At 50.9% G+C, this 16142-nt stretch overlaps 1 protein-coding gene across 2 annotated transcripts; it reads left to right on the top strand.

The window, feature by feature from the left end:
• SLC2A10 (solute carrier family 2 member 10) lies at nucleotides 471-15766 on the top strand. 2 transcript variants are annotated; one of them, XM_018057967.1, is made up of 5 exons: nucleotides 471-569; nucleotides 9191-10459; nucleotides 11000-11122; nucleotides 12916-13051; nucleotides 13615-15766. In XM_018057967.1, the coding sequence occupies exons 1-5, from the start codon at nucleotides 566-568 to the stop codon at nucleotides 13691-13693; spliced, it is 1611 nt and encodes a 536-aa protein (XP_017913456.1). In that variant the 5' UTR covers nucleotides 471-565; the 3' UTR covers nucleotides 13694-15766. The 2 variants fall into 2 exon arrangements, with proteins under 2 accessions (XP_017913456.1, XP_017913455.1); XM_018057966.1 differs by lacking the exon at nucleotides 471-569 and having other exon boundaries at nucleotides 8693-10459.

Here is a 16142-nt window from a genome sequence, read left to right on the forward strand (position 1 = left end):
GAAAGTAAACTCCACAGGAACAGAACGAACTGTCTTTCTAGTTCTCCCAGCCCATCCTCAAGAGGTAGGAGAGTGCCTGAAGGCAGGTGGGAGGTGTCCAAACCTAATTGTTCAATGAATGGAAAATGAATCCGTGTGAGCCTGAGCGGCTGAAGTGGGTGTGTGTGTCAGTGTGGACGCATGAGTGTGTGTGTGTGAGTGCACACACACACTCGCTGGAGAGGCCAAACTATCATGGATCGCAGTGATTCTGACTCCTTTCTTCTAGGAGGACAAATTGTGGGCTCCCCACCCGCAACTGGGATGACGGTGGGTGGGGTCCCAGCCTGGCCGGGAGAGACTAGCGACGTCCAGAGCGCACCTCCGTCCCGCCCCCCCGCCCCGAGCACAGGGGCCCTGAGCTGGCCGACGTGGCGGCGGCGCTGCAGGCGGACAGGCGGGGAGGGAGGGACGGAGGCGGGCCTGAAAGTTTGTCCGGCTGCGGCTGCCGAGGCGGGGACTCGGCTGGGGCGATGCACACCCAGTCCCCCAGCGCTCCCCGCTCGCCTCGGGAGCCCTGGTCGCCATGGGTAAGTCGCGATCTGTGCTGCGGGCAGAGGGGTGCTTCAGACCTGGAAGCCCCGAGACCCCATCCTTGCGCGCGCGCACCCTCTGCCCGCCGCTGCCGCGCCCAGACCAGATACCGCCCACTCGGGTGGCCGCCGGGACAGCAGGCCTTGGCTGGGGGCTGGGAAGGGACTTGGGCCCACTTCCTTCCACGCTCCTTTCTGCCCAGAAAAAAAAGTTACCTGAGAAGGCTCCTTAACTTGATACCAGAAGCTTATTCCGGGGTCCTACCCTCTCCTGACCGCTTGAAGCCTTGTAGTGTCCCACGAATGAGTGAAACTGCTCCTATTCTGCAGACGAAGAGGCTCCGAAAGGAGCAAACTCATTCATGGATTCGCTGAGCACTTCTCTCCAGGCACTGTTCTAGGCTTGGGATGCTGCTCTACACAAAACAGACAAAAACCTCTGCTGTCAGATGCCTAATAGACGCGAGATAGAGAAAAGTGGGGCGGGGGTGTGGGGGTCGGTGGATGATTAGGAAACTTCTTTGTTGCTCCGGGGGACTAAGGTTTGTGTTTTTCTCTCTGGATTCAGAAGCCTCAAAAGGTCAATCATTGATCCATCTACTACCTGGCAGACATTGGTTTGGGGGTTGGGGCCTCAGTGGACTTGTATGTAGATTTGGGGGTCAGAAAGATGAGTGGGGCGCGGGGTGGGGTGGTTCCAGCCCTCATTCTCCCATTTCCCAGGTGCATCCTGATCTAGGACAGGGTAGTTAACTTTTCTGACCTTAATTTCCGCATCTCCAAAACAGTCACCAGGAAACACCCCATCACAGGGAATGTGAATGACATGAGAATATGAACTTAAATACTCCAGATACCACTTGCACATGGTAAATGATCCGTTAACATGATATATATATTTTTTAATCATACCCAACATCGGAACTCTGGAATCAGACTTCTCAAGTTCAGAATCTGCTCTGTGACTTGATAAACTCTCACCCTAGGCAAATGTCTTGGGAAATAGATGGGGAAACAGTGGAAATAGTGTCAGACTTTATTTTTGGGGGGGCTCCAAAATCACTGCAGATGGTGATTGCAGCCATGAAATTAAAAGATGCTTACTCCTTGGAAGAAAAGTTATGACTAACCTAGATAGCATATTGAAAAGCAGAGACATTACTTTGCCAACAAAGGTCCATCTAGTCAAGACTATGGTTTTTCCAGTGGTCATGTATGGATGCAAAAGTTGGACTGTGAAGAAAGCTGAGCACTGAAGAATTGATGCTTTTGAACTGTGGTGCTGGAGAAGACTCTTGAGAGTCCCCTGGACTGCAAAGAGATCCAAGCAGTCCATTCTAAAGGAGATCAGCCCTGGGTGTTCTTTGGAAGGAATGATGCTAAAGCTGAAACTCCAGTACTTTGGCCACCTCATGCGAAGAGTTGACTCATTGGAAAAGACTCTGATGCTGGGAGGGATTGGGGGCAGGAGGAAAAGGGGATGACCGAGAGTAAGATGGCTGGATGGCATCACTGGCTTGATGGACGTGAGTTTGAGTGAACTCTGGGAGATGGTGATGGACAGGGAGGCCTGGTGTGCTGCAATTCATGGGGTGGCAAGAGTTGGACACGACTGAACAACTGAACTGAACTGAGGCAAATGTCTTTACTTCTCTGTGCCTCAGTTGCTTCATCTGTAAAATGGGAAAGGCACCAGTGTCTGTGACACAGGGTTAATGCAGGAATTAAGGCAGCTGCTACAGGTATGGCTTCTGGAAAAGGAGGTGAGCTGGCTATAGTATCAACAACAGTCTCACTTATATCACCTGTCGTTGGGACACTTGGAAGCCAGCCGTCTGGGTGAAGATATTTGCATGGGTCAGTCTCACCCACGGGTCAGTCTCACCCCTGGCTTTTCCCTGGAGTTGCAAGGGAAGCCACGGCAGGTCTCTGGCCGGGGAGGGGTCCAGTTCATTGTGCCTCTGGGTGAGATGCTGTCTAGTGTCACCCACTGGAGACGCCCTGCGACTTGCGGCTGGTAACGTGTGCAGCCATGACCTGGGGTTTTCCTCTCCACCTGCCCCTCGATTCTCTCCCCTGGGAAGCTCTGCTTTCAAGAACTGAGGGACTTCATCCAGCGTGAGCCAGTTTCACATACTATATTTAGACAGACAATCCATAGAAAGGGAGTTGTTTAGTCGCTCAGTCTTGACTGACTCTTTTGCGACCCCATGGACGGTAGCCCACCAGGCTCCTCTGTCCATGGGATTTCCCAGGCAAGCATACCGGAGTGTGTTGTCATTTCCTCCCCCAGGGGATGACCCGGGGATCGAACCCAGGTCTCTTGTACCTCCTCCATTGCAGACAGATTGTTTACCTGCTGAACCATCTACTACCTAAACTCAGGCGGTGCTGTCATAATTTGGAGGCCAGGCTTTACTCCACTTCCTGTCCATGGCCATTTCCAGACCCTGAATCCACCAAGATGCTCAAGAGCCCAAATCCTTTCTGTCTGGGTCTCCTCTGTCCTGAATTCACTCATTCATTCAATCATGTGTTTGCTCAACCAGTATTTACTGAGTGTCTACTGTATGCCAGGAACTGTCCCCAGCATCAGGAGACAACTGAGAATGCACAAAGAACTCCTGCCCCTTTAGGGCTGACATTCTGGTTGTTGAGCCCCCCAAATATGTAAAATGTATAGTTATTTCAGATGATGACAAGTACCGTGGAGGAAAACAAGCAGGAAAGTGGAATATGAAGTATTGGATGCCATGGGAGCTTGCAGTTTTAAGTAGAGCACCAGGGAAGCCTCATGAAAAGGTGATGCTTGAGCAGGACCAGAGGGAAGCAGGGCTGGGGTTGCTGAAATGGAGAGAAAGGGCTTTCCCAGCAGAGGTGAGACCTGGTAAAAAGCTTTGACTTGAGATGGGCGTGGAGTGAGGAGGAACCGCAGGGAGGCTGGTGTGGCAGGAGCTCCGTGAGAGGGGGCAGGTCCTGTAGGGCCTTGAAGATCACTGTCAGGACTTTGGCTTTTTTCACAGTGAAAGAGGAGCCATGGAGGGCTTTGGGCAGAATGATGTGGCCTGACTTGGGCTATCATAGGATGTCTCTGGCTGCTCTAGAGCATTAAACTAACTTCAAACGTATCTGACACAGTCCTTGGAATGGGATGTGGAGATACTGCCCTGGATCCTGACTCAATCTTTCATTCATTCAGTAGAAGCTTTAATTGGCCCATCTATGGCAACCCACTCCAGTACTCTTGCCTGGTAAATTCCGTGGACTGAGGAGCCTGGTAGGCTACAGTCCATGGGGTCGCAAAGAGTCGGACACGACTGAGCAACTTCACTCACTCACTCAGGTTTCAGAGTGGGGCTGGGGCCTAGAGACACAGACACTCATCATATCCCGTTTAACAAGGAAAACACATCAATTTCACAATTACTTGATGTGAGCAAATGCAAAAGAAAGCATAATTGGCTGGAAGTGAAAAATATGACTTGGAAAGTTGAGGAAGATGTACAGGAATTAGAGTCTCTGTCAAACTAGCTTAACCAGGAGAAAAAAAAAAAGGTACTTATTTATTGGTCCCAGAAAAATTCACAGCTTCAGGCATGGTTGGATCTAGGAGCTCAGGCAGTGTAGTCAGGATTCCCTGCTAGGGAAAGATGACCCTCAGCTGCTCCAAGCAGGTAAACTACCAGCTCAGAACCCCAAATAAGCAACCACCCTGGGCTGGACTGTCTCTCACTGGCTCAGGGTCAGCCACGTGGCTGCTAGGTAGTCAGATCTGGATCATGGACACTATGTCTGGAGCTAGGTGATGGGGGCTGGAGGTGGGGAGGTCAAGTCTGCCCAGATCCAGAGATTGAGAGATGAAGACAAGAGAGGCGAAGGCAGCTCCCCACAGAGCACGGGGTACTGAGGCCAAATCACAGATGTGTATTGCCAGAGCCCCTCAGGGAGGTGAACTGGGACTGAGCAGGATGAGTGAGCATGTGGGGAAGAGAGGTCGGGAAGAGAGGGACCAGGTCGTGTAGAGGGCAGGGCAGCATGAAACGCTATGATGTGTGCTGGAAACAAGTGTTTGCAGGGTGTGTCGGAGGGGAGGGAGTAGGGGTGGAGAGGAGAGGTGGCCAAGGAGGTGGGCTGGGGCCACCAGCTCGTGCAGGGACTGGGAGGTCATGCTAATGAGTTAGGACTCAATAGAGCAGGTGGTGGGAGCCTTGGAAAGCTTAAATACGTGGGTTTGGGAGTCAGATGGGACAGCGTTTGAGTCCTGATCCTGTTGCTTGCCAGCTGTGAGAACACTTTGTTTCTCACAGAACATTTAGAACCTGAGCCTTAGTTTCCCCATCTGTCAAATGGGGGTAATGGGAGCAGTACCACCTCGAGTTGTCACCAAGGTGACTTGAGAGAAGGCACCTGGAGTCTTTGCAGAGATCTTCCTTTATTGTCGCTGTTCTGCTCTTACCACTGAGACCTGAGTCTGTCCTTCAGCATTTTCTGGTGGAACCTGTGGACAGTTAGCTTTGCCCCTGGGCCCTTTGGCTGGGTTCCCATTCACCTCCAGAAGAACCCAGGACATGGCAGAAAAGTTCTGTGTTTGCATGGGATTGCCTCACAAAGCCTGGATGAACCTTCCCTTCTGGCAGTGAATTCTAGAAACTGAGTGAGGTGGGGCAGAAGGGGGTGACAAGGGGCAGGACCTGGGCAGCATGGTCCCCCCACAGGGTGTTGGTTGATGGTCATGAAGAGGAAGGACTAGGCCAGCCAGGGAATGGTAGGGGGTTGATTCCTGGGGGGCAGAGGTGATGGGGAGAAAAATGAGCTGGGTGGGGGGAGGTGATTCCTCCGCCCATGAAAGTCCTCTCCCCGCCCCTGCACAAAAATTGCCTAACATAGATGGGGTGAGGCAGAAGTGAGAAAACAGTGAAATTTTATTCTGCCAAGGTTTTATACTGGAGTGCCTAAGGGTACAGATTGTGGAAACAGACTGCCAGGCTTTGAATCTCAAGAAGCTACTTACCATTAACGCTCTTCATCTTAGGCAAGTCATTTCGTGTCTCTGATAATCAGTTTGTATGTGCGTGCTCAGCTGCTCAGCGGTGTCCTACTCTTTGTGACCCCGTGGACTGTAGCCCGCCAGGCTCTTCCGTCCATGGGGATTCTCCAGGCAAGAAGACTGCAGTGGGTTGCCATTCACTGCTCCAGGGGACCTTCCCAATCAAACCCAGGTCTCCTGTATCTCCCACACTGGCAGGCGGATTCTCTACCATTAGCACCACCTGAGAAGCACAGGGATCAGTGGACTCCTTCATAAACAACACAAAAGCCCATCTCATAAAGTTGTCGTGAGAATTAAATGAGCTAGTCCGCTAAAAGGGCTCAAAGCAGTGCCTGGTCCAGAGCAAATACTCCATAAATCTGACTACAATGTTATGAATGTTCTTGTCAGGTCCAGGGTAGGGGGTGGGTGAGACAGATATGTCTGGACTACTCTAGATGCTTCCAGAAATATTTGTTTAAATATGTGAGTTAAAAATTAAGAGCCACCTGTTTAGCTGCTCTGCCAGGACAGTAGCTGCTGGCCACATGCGGCTATTTTTACACTTGATTAAAATTAAATAAGATTAAAACCACAGTTCCTCAGTTACACTGGCCACATTTTAAGAGTTCGATTTTTTAAAAAAAGGTGCCTAGAATCCACTGAAAGGGAAGTTCGTCAATGTCCTCCTGATCTGGCCCCTGCCTACCTCTCCTACCTCATCACCTACTACTCTCAGCCACTCCTGCCTCCTTGCTCAATAGGCCATGATGAAAAGCCTGAACTCTCTAGTCACATCCACTTTGCCACTTACTTGCTGTGTGAGCATGAAAAAGTTTCTTCACCTCTCTGTGCCTTGGAGGATGGTGCTAATAATGGTAGATGTTAAGGTTGTTGTAAGAATTAAATGAGTAAATACATGTAAAGCCCTTAAAACAGAGCCTAGTACTTAGTACCGTAGGAGTATTAGCTATTCATAGTTATTTTTCAAACATGCCCCAAACTGTCCAGCTTCAGAGCCTTTGTTTCTGCTGCTCTCTTGTCTAAGATGTTCTTCTCCCATACTTGACATGACTTTCACCCTCACTTCGTCTGCTCAAGTTTTCCCTCTTCAGAGATGCCTCAGCTGGCTGGCTGCCCTATTTGAAACAGAACCCCTCCATCACTCTCAGCTCCCTTTCAGCTCAGCCCAGTCGCTCAGTCATGTCTGACTCCTTGCGACCACATGGTCTGCAGCACGCCAGGCTTCCCTGTTCATCACCAACTCCCGGAGCTTGCTCAAACTCATGTCCATTGTGTTGGTGATGCCATCCAACCATCTCTTCCTCTGTCGTCCCCTTCTCCTCCTGACTTCAGTCTTTCCTGGCATTACCTGCTCTTTTTTTTTTTTTTTAATGACACCTATCACCTATTCATTTATTATCTGCCTTTTTCTACTAGAATGTCGGGTCCTTGAAAACACCGCTGTATTGCCAGCCCCAAGAACACAGCCTAGTGTGCTGTAGATGCCAGATAATTTTTTGAATGATTGGATGGATGAGTGAATGGATCGGTGTGTGTGTGTGTATCTGGGTAAATAGTGAATAGACTACAACGATGGGTGGATGAATATATTTTCGGATAGATGGATCAATAAATGGATCGTGTTTGGGTGAATTAAGGGGTGCAATGTGAAGTCAAGTGGGCCTTAGAAAGCATCACTATGAAAAAAGCTAGTGGAGGTGATGGAATTCCAGTAGAGCTATTTCAAATCCCGAGAGATGATGCTGTGAAAGTGCTGCACTCAATATGCCAACAAATTTGGAAAACTCAGCAGCGGCCACAGGACTGGAAAAGGTCAGTTTTCATTCTAATCCCAAAGAAAGGCAATGCCAAAGAATGCTCAAACTACTGCACAATTGCACTCATCTCACATGCTAGTAAAGTAATGCTCAAAATTCTCCAAGCCAGGCTTCAGCAATACATGAACCGTGAACTTCCTGATGTTCAAGCTGGTTTTAGAAAAGGCAGAGGAACCAGAGATCAAATTGCCAACATCCGCTGAATCATGGAAAAAGCAAGAGAGTTCCAGAAAAACATCTATTTCTGCTTTATTGGCTATGCCAAAGCCTTTGAGTGTGTGGATCACAATAAACTGTGGAAAATTCTGAAAGAGATGGAAATACCAGACCACCTGACCTGCCTCTTGAGAAACCTGTATGCAGGTCAGGAAGCAACAGTTAGAATTGGACATGGAACAACAGACTGGTTCCAAATAGGAAAAGGAGTACATCAAGGCTGTGTATTGTCACCCTGTTTATTTAACTTCTATGCAGAGTACATCATGAGAAACGCTGGACTGGAAGAAACACAAGCCGGAATCAAGATTGCCGGGAGAAATATCAATAACTTCAGATATGCCGATGACACCACCCTTATGGCAGAAAGTGAAGAGGAACTAAAAAGCCTCTTGATGAAAGTGAAAGAGGAGAGTCAAAAAGTTGGCTTAAAACTCAACATTCAGAAAACGAAGATCATGGCATCCGGTCCCATCACTCCATGGGAAATAGATGGAGAAACAGTGGAAACAGTGTCAGTGTTTATTTCTGGGGGCTCCAAAATCACTGCAGATGGTGACTGCAGCCATGAAATTAAAAGACTCTTACTCCTTGGAAGAAAAGTTATGAGCAACCTAGATAGCATATTCAAAAGCAGAGACATTACTTTGCCAACTAAGGTCCGTCTAGTCAAGGCTATGGTTTTTCTAGTAGTCATATATGGATGTGAGAGTTGGACTGTGAAGAAGGCTGAGCACTGAAGAATTGATGCTTTTGAACTGTGGTGTTGGAGAAGACTCTTGAGAGTCCCTTGGACTCCAAGGAGATCCAACCAGTCCATTCTGAAGGAGATCAGCCCTGGGATTTCTTTGGAAGGAATGATGCTAAAGCTGAAACTCCAGTATTTTGGCCACCTCATGCAAAGAGTTGACTCACTGGAAAAGACTTTGATGCTGGGAGGGATTGGGGGCAGGAGGAGAAGGGGACGACCGAGGATGAGATGGCTGGGTGGCATCACGGACTCAATGGACGTGAGTCTGAGTGAACTCCGGGAGTTGGTGATGGACAGGGAGGCTTGGCATGCTGTGATTCATGGGGTCGCAAAGAGTCGGACACGGCTGAGTGACTGAACTGAACTGAATAGACCAATGAATGGAAGAATATGTGGTGGATGAAATAGGTGGATGGATGGAGGAGTGGATGATGAAGGGATGGGTAAATTGATCAATAACTGGATGGACAGATGGAGTGGATGGATGGATGGGTAGATGGATGGAAGGAAGGATGGAGGGAGAGATGGATGAAGAAAGAAGTGGGTGAAGGGATGGATGAAGGAAGGATGGATGAAGGATGAAGGCAGAAGTGGACACATGCATATGTGCATGTGCGGGTATATGGACAGAACAGATGGATATATAGAGGGATACACAGATAGGTGAGTGAACAGATGGAGAGATGGAGGGCTGGGCAGATGGGTAGGGACAGGTGGATGGATGGTTGGGTGCTCTGGCATGGAAACATTCTGCACCCGCCCTGTCACTTTTGTTTTTCAGGCCGACCGTCACTCCTCCTGCCCCTGTGTGCCTCGGTGTCCTTGCTGGGTGGCCTGACCTTTGGCTATGAACTGGCAGTGATATCGGGGGCCCTGCTGCCGCTGCAGCTTGATTTCGGGCTGAGCTGCTCACAGCAGGAGCTCCTGGTGGGCAGCCTGCTCCTGGGGGCTCTCCTGGCCTCCCTGGTGGGGGGCTGCCTCATCGACCACTATGGCCGGAAGCAAGCCATCCTCGGGAGCAACTTGGTGCTGTTGGCAGGCAGCCTGAGCCTGGGCCTGGCAGGCTCCCTGGCCTGGCTTCTCCTAGGCCGCTCGGTGGCTGGCTTTGCCATCTCCCTCTCCTCCATGGCCTGCTGCATCCACGTGTCCGAGCTGGCGGGCCCACGGCAGCGGGGAGTGTTGGTGGCCCTCTACGAGGCAGGCATCACTGTGGGCGTCCTGCTCTCCTACGCACTCAACTATGCGCTGGCCGGCGCCCCGGGGGGATGGAGGCACATGTTTGGCTGGGCCGCTGCGCCTGCTCTCCTGCAGTCTCTCAGCCTCCTCTTCCTCCCCGCTGGTACAGTCGGGGCTGCAGGCCACAAGGACCTCATCCCACTGCAGGGAGGCGAGGCCACGAAGCTGGACCCGGGGAGGCCGCGATACACCTTTGTGGACCTCTTCAGGGCCCGGGATAACATGCGGGGCCGGACCGTCGTGGGGCTGGGGCTGGTGCTTTTCCAGCAGCTGACCGGGCAGCCCAACGTGCTCGCCTATGCCTCCACCATCTTCCGGTCGGTCGGCTTCCGGGGAGGCTCCTCTGCTGTGCTGGCCTCCGTGGGGCTCGGGGCGGTGAAGGTGGCGGCCACGCTGACGGCCATGGGGCTGGTGGAGCGAGCCGGCCGCAGGCCGCTGCTGCTCGCCGGCTGTGCCCTCATGGCCCTGTCGGTCAGCGGCCTCGGCCTCGTCAGCTTTGCTGTGCCCCTGCACTCAGGCCCAGCTTGCCTGGCCATGCCCAATGCCACCAGGCTGTCCGGGCTCCCTGGAGACTCCAGCCTGCCCAGGGGCTTGGCTCCGCCGCCGCTGCCCACGATGGACCAGAGCCCCAGGCCGCCAGTCTTGTCAGCCTCTGAGAAGACCAGGCCTCCTCCTGGAGCCGAGGACCCTACAGCGCTGAGCCTCACTCCCCCTGCAGGCCTTTCTCCCGCCCCCGAGGACGCCCTGCTGCACTGGACCGCGCTGGTCTGCATAATGGTCTTTGTGAGCGCCTTCTCCATTGGCTTTGGACCCGGTAGGTGGGAGTCTTCTGCAGGTAACTTGGAAGCCTTCTGCCTCTCCTAGCGGAAAGCCTGGGGACTGAACCTGTCAGGGTCTCAGAGGGACCAGAGGTGGCTTGACCATGAGAACAATGAGCTCAGACTCCAGGGCTCCTTGCTTCCTTGAAGCTACTTCTTCCAAGCGCAGGAGCCTAATTTGTGTCTGTTATGTTTTCTTCCTTATAAAGAACCCAAATCTTTTAAGCTTCATAAAGTCAGAATGTGCCCCTGGATAGCTCACTCAGAAGGGTTGACTGGAAAGGAATTTAATAAATAGGGTGACCAACCATCCCAGTTTGCCTAGGACACTGAAAGTCTGGGGTCCCAGGAAACCAACGGGTCGCTGGTCCTTCTAAAGGGAATCTTATGGCCACGTGGGTGAAACAGCAGGGAGAAATGAGTGTCAGGGGCCTGACCCTGCACTGAGTCCCATTGTTGGGGGGCTGCCTGCTGGACTGTGGGTTCCAGACCCTGGGTCCCGGCTACTAGGCATCCTCTCTGCCCTCCTGTCCTAGTGACCTGGCTTGTCCTCAGCGAGATTTACCCCGTGGAGATCCGAGGGAGGGCCTTTGCCTTCTGCAACAGCTTCAACTGGGCCGCCAACCTCTTCATCAGCCTCTCGTTCCTCGACCTCATCGGTGAGTCCTCGGACCTAATTCCCTGGCCCAAGATCCAGAAACAACTGCCTCCAAACAGAGCCCAGGCTTCCATATCGTCTGGGTATAAGTGACAGAAAATCCCGTGCAAACCAGTTGATGAGCAAAAGGTAATGTTTTTGTCTTAAGTCATGAGAAGAGGAGGGTAGTAGCTGTCTTTAACCATGACTGATCCAGAAGCTTCAACAAAACTGTGGGCCCACCTTCATACTCTCTTGGCTCTGCCTTCCATGCTGTGAGCTTCATTCTTTGGCTACAAAGATGACCACAAGTGGGGTTCTTCATCTTGGCAGCCCCCCGGGGAGAAGAGCCTGTCTTTTCCAATGGCTCTCACTCAAGTCCTGGGACTGACTCTCATTGGCCCAGCAAGATCATGTGCCCATCACTGAACCATCACTGGAAGGCTGCAATATTCTGATGCCCAGGCCTTGGGCCACATACACAGTCTGAACAGCATGGAGTGTTAGACACCCCACTGCATGGACTGAGAGTTGGGGGAGGGTTCCCCAAAGGAAAACTGAGGTGCTAGTGAAAGAATGAGAGGGGCTGAGAGACAAAGACAACAGGAGATACGACCTGCGAAGTTTCTACTTCATTCCAGGCCCCATTGGTTGGCAGCAGAGGGGTGAGGGTGGGGGGAATTGGCTTTATTGACAACCTGGGAGTTGAGGCTGAAGGGGGAATAGAGCTAAAGCATCCAGTTCTCCTCGGTCCAGGAAGCCATCCCTGATTGGTGGTGGGGGGATGAGTTTGTTCTCAAACCCAGAGTTTGGTCTCTGGGTAGGGAGTACAGAGATTGGGAGCCCTGAGTGTGGGCCTTTGCTCTCTGCCCCCATCAAGACAAGTCCATTCTCCCCTAGTAACTGAAAGTTTTCACTCTACAGCAGAGGACTTTCCACTGAGTGACATCTTCTCTTCCTACCTAGCATTCAGACCCAGTCTGAGTGCTGGTGGGGTGGGGTGAGAATTATATGGCCCAGAACACGTGGGGGTGTCCGAGATGCAAAGGATATTCATGACTCAAGGCCAGAGGTCATCGGGGCTCAGATGGGAGGTGGGGGGCGCTCCTCCCTCAAGGCAAGTTCTGAGAATTTAGTTATTTTCCCACTTCCTGCAGCCAAGGGTTTCCCCTTCAAAGGAGGAGCCCTTGGGGGCTGTGGAAAATACTGGTGGAAGAGCCTGTCCACAGTGCCAGTCTCCCACACCCAGTCTTTGGGAATTTAAATTTCTCACTAGTGCCTCAGTTTTCAAGCATCCCTTTTATGTGGAATGAATGAGAGAGAAGAGAGGAAGGAAGGGAGAGAGAGGAGGAAGGAAGCAAGGGGAAGAAGGGCTTCTTAGAATTGTTTCATAGCCTATCATCCCCATCTCACAGATTGGGAAATACATCCTTCCCAAGTCTAGCCAGGTAATCAGAAGACTAGAACTCAGTCCTCCTTCTCGCAGCCCAACACTCTCTGCTGGTATAAGGACTGAGTGGAGGTCAAGCTTCCCAGGTGGCTCAGAGATAAAGAATCCACCTGCCGACACAGGAGACACAGGCTCAGTCCCAGATGTTTTGTGGATTTGGGTCCTGGCCCTTTGCCTGCCTCTGGGACAACCAGTCCCACTCTTGCTTTATGGTACTTTTATCTGACAGTGTATTGGTCATTCTGCAAATCTACCGTCTGGAGAATCTGTTCAGGGTAAACTGATTTTCAGTGTTTCCCCTGGAACACTGGTCAACCAGTTGGCCCAGGCTAAGCTCCGCCCACATTCCACCCTGTTGTTCCCAGGTGCCATTGGCTTGTCCTGGACCTTCCTGCTCTATGGGCTGACTGCTGTCTTCGGCCTGGGCTTCATCTATTTATTTGTCCCAGAAACAAAAGGCCAGTCGTTGGCAGACATAGACCAGCAATTCCAGAAGAAATGGTAAGGTGGTCAGGGCTGGCCAAGGGGGAAGAGTGACCTCAGACCATGAGTACTTTGCTTCGGGATTTAGTCCTTACTCTTTGCCTTTGCAGAAGAGTGTTTTCCTTCTCTTCTTATCGTTCTTACTGCCTGGACACAATCACTTCTGTTCTATCTTTGTATACGAGCTCTTCTCCTTGAGTGGGATGGGAAAAATGGGACTGGAAAGCGGTGATGTGGGAGAGGCTGGTTGGGCGTGATGTCACTTCCCAGCAGGAGTGACAGGAGCTAGCCTTTGTATTTAGGAGGGTCAGCCTGGCTGTGATGGGGAGATCTGGCTGTAGAGGGCACAGGTGGACCCAGGAAGACCAGGGGGAACAGCTGGGCCGTTCGGAAGATGGAAATGTACTTTAAGGCAGAAAGTAGGAAGGGTCAGGTAGGAGTGGGGTGGGGATGGGGTGGGGATGGGTTGGGGATGGGTTGGGGATGGTTTGGGGACCCCAGGCATGGTCCACTCTCATCACCCCCAGGGAAGGCTGCCAGGCCCTGCCGACCTCTGACCCCACCTGCTCTCTGCACTGCAGGTTCCCCCTGAGCTTTGGCCACAGGCAGAGCTCAGCTGGCATCCAGTACAGTCGTATCGAGGTCTCTGCAGCCTCCTGAGGGGGTCCATCTGGAAGGTGCTGGAACCATGGCCTTAACAGACAGTCTTCAGCTTCCTGCTTGCCTGGGCCCCAGAACACAAATGCTAGATGGTCCTTCAAGACTCGCCCCTGCCCCAGAAGAGGTCTGTTTTGCTGGGGGAAAAGGGATGAAAGTCTGAGAGCTGCAGTCTTCATTTTGAGTCTCAGGCTCAGAGGGTTCCTGAGGCGCTGCCTTCCTGCCTCAGTTTCCCCACTGACTCCGCACATCGCTGCAGTAATGACATGATGAGAGCATCTCACGGTGACTCTGCTGCTCCGTGGGCTTTCTCAAAGAATCTCAAAGGTACCACCCTGGCAGGAAGTCACTCCTGGAATCGCCCCTAAATCCAGCAAAGGATACTATATTATCTGCTCTCTTTCTTCATCTGGCTGGGACTTTTGGGGGGGAACACTTGCTTTTTGGTACTCAGATCTCATTTTGTTCAACCCCTCCAATTCCCTTGCCCAGAACACTTGTCATTCACCAGCGACTCAGGTGGCTGGTAGGAGGCTCGAATTCTAGCCCTGACTGTAGGTGTTCTTGCTGTCTGACCGTGGGCCTCAGCTTCCCTTGGGTGTACAACAGGGGATCTGAACCAGGTGGTTCTTAAGATCTCTTCAGAAGCCAATGAGTCAGAATTTTAAATGCTGGCAATACCACATAAATCAGCATGGACCCTGCTTTCAAGTTGCTAGTCATCCCTTTAGGGGAGATAAGTTTTAATTAGGGGAAAGGTGAAGAATTCCAGAGTTGTGTGCCCTGAAATCCAAGGGCCATCACATTGCAGGTTATGCGCTCCAAGAGCAGTGTCCAGGATGGCACGGGAGGACTTTGCAGAAAGGGGATAGGTCTGAAAGCTAACAAACCCGGCTGCCAGTGTGGCCTCCACCTCTTGGCAGCTACTGACCTTGAACAAGTAAGGACTCCCTCAAGCCTCAGTTTCCACATCTGTAGAATGGAGTTGACTTTCTCCCTAAGGGTGTATTTAACCTCTGTCTCCCATCAGGAGTGTCTTCAGCTAGTCCCATTCAGCTGATCAGGGTGAATGGGGTTTCTCTTTACCCTCAATACCTAGGTCCCTACCTTTGGGACATTGTAAAGGATCACCCCCCACTGCTCCAGGCCACAAGGGTTGAGTCAAATGGAGACAGAGCAAATAGCTCCACCCCACAGGACTCTGGCCCCTCCCAAGTCCTCCTCTCCTCTCATTTCTAGAGACTTCCTTTAGAGCACTGGAGCTGGCTTGTGCTGGCTTATGAAAGCTGATTGATAAATTTTCAGACTCTTGTGAGATCATTATTAAACACAGTTGCTAAAAAATTAAACTATTTAAATTTATACTAAAATTATCTTAAAAACCAAGGTAATGTATACTCTAAGCTCATCACGTCCTCATTTTACTGCATTTTGCTTTTGTCTGTGCTCTTAAGGTGATTTACAGCTATTGTATCACAAGAGGGGCATGGGGAAGGGGCACTGCCCACCCCTGGCTGATTCTGCATTCGTGATGTGTTGGTCACCTGAAACCTCCACGGGGAGTGTCTTTACATCAGAGAGACTGAGGAACAGGACAGATCAGGGCTTGATGTATTGTTTTGTTGATTTTCCAGTCTCAACAATGTGATTGATAAAATGTTAATAATGTAAATTAAACTTAACAATTTGTTGTGTCTGTAGTCGATACGTTGTGAATGGCACCCAAAAATGGAGGGATTATTATCCAGTTCAGCCAACAGGTGACTCATGTCACCTGTGAAGGAGTCTGAACACACATCTGCCTTGTTTTACTTCCATCTTACTTATTAACATGAGCAAAAATTTCAGCTAGCATTCATATCACAACTGCACACATGCTTCAGTGATGTGAGCGACTTCCTTACTGAGTTGCGTTGCTGTCAACCATTTCTTTACGGTCTGATTTTCTGAAATCATGGCTAAACTGCAGTGACAGTTGGTTTTGGGATCCAGAGTTTGACAGGAAAACCAGTGAAAACATTTCTGAGAGAATTAGTTAGCTAGCTGGAGTTTACAATAAAGAGTATTTACAATGAAGTGTTTATTATTATTTGTAAATTTGTCAGGTTTGTGCAACAGTACATCCTTTATCCCAGTAAAACACACATTTTTTTTCCCCCTAAAGAGCAATTATTACCAGTCCACTAGCAGCATTTACCCGGCCACCGTTGCTTACAGCTGCTATTTTGGCTCCTTCAGACCTAATTTTCTCTGCAGGAGCCCCCAACCTTCTTAGTTCTCCTTTCCTGTCAGCCTAAGGGGATTCTTTTCCAGCCTTAGGGTGGGTTCTCCTCTGTTTTGATCAGGGTCATAAAACTCATAGATCAGGCAGGGGATGTATTGCATGTGCGAAGGCCCAGAGGTAAGACTGAGATTCCTTCTTGGAGGAATGCGAAGGAGTGAGTGAGTGAAG

The sequence above is a fragment of the Capra hircus genome, chromosome 13 (genome assembly GCF_001704415.2).
Source record: "Capra hircus breed San Clemente chromosome 13, ASM170441v1, whole genome shotgun sequence".
NCBI classification, from domain to species: Eukaryota; Metazoa; Chordata; class Mammalia; order Artiodactyla; family Bovidae; genus Capra; species Capra hircus.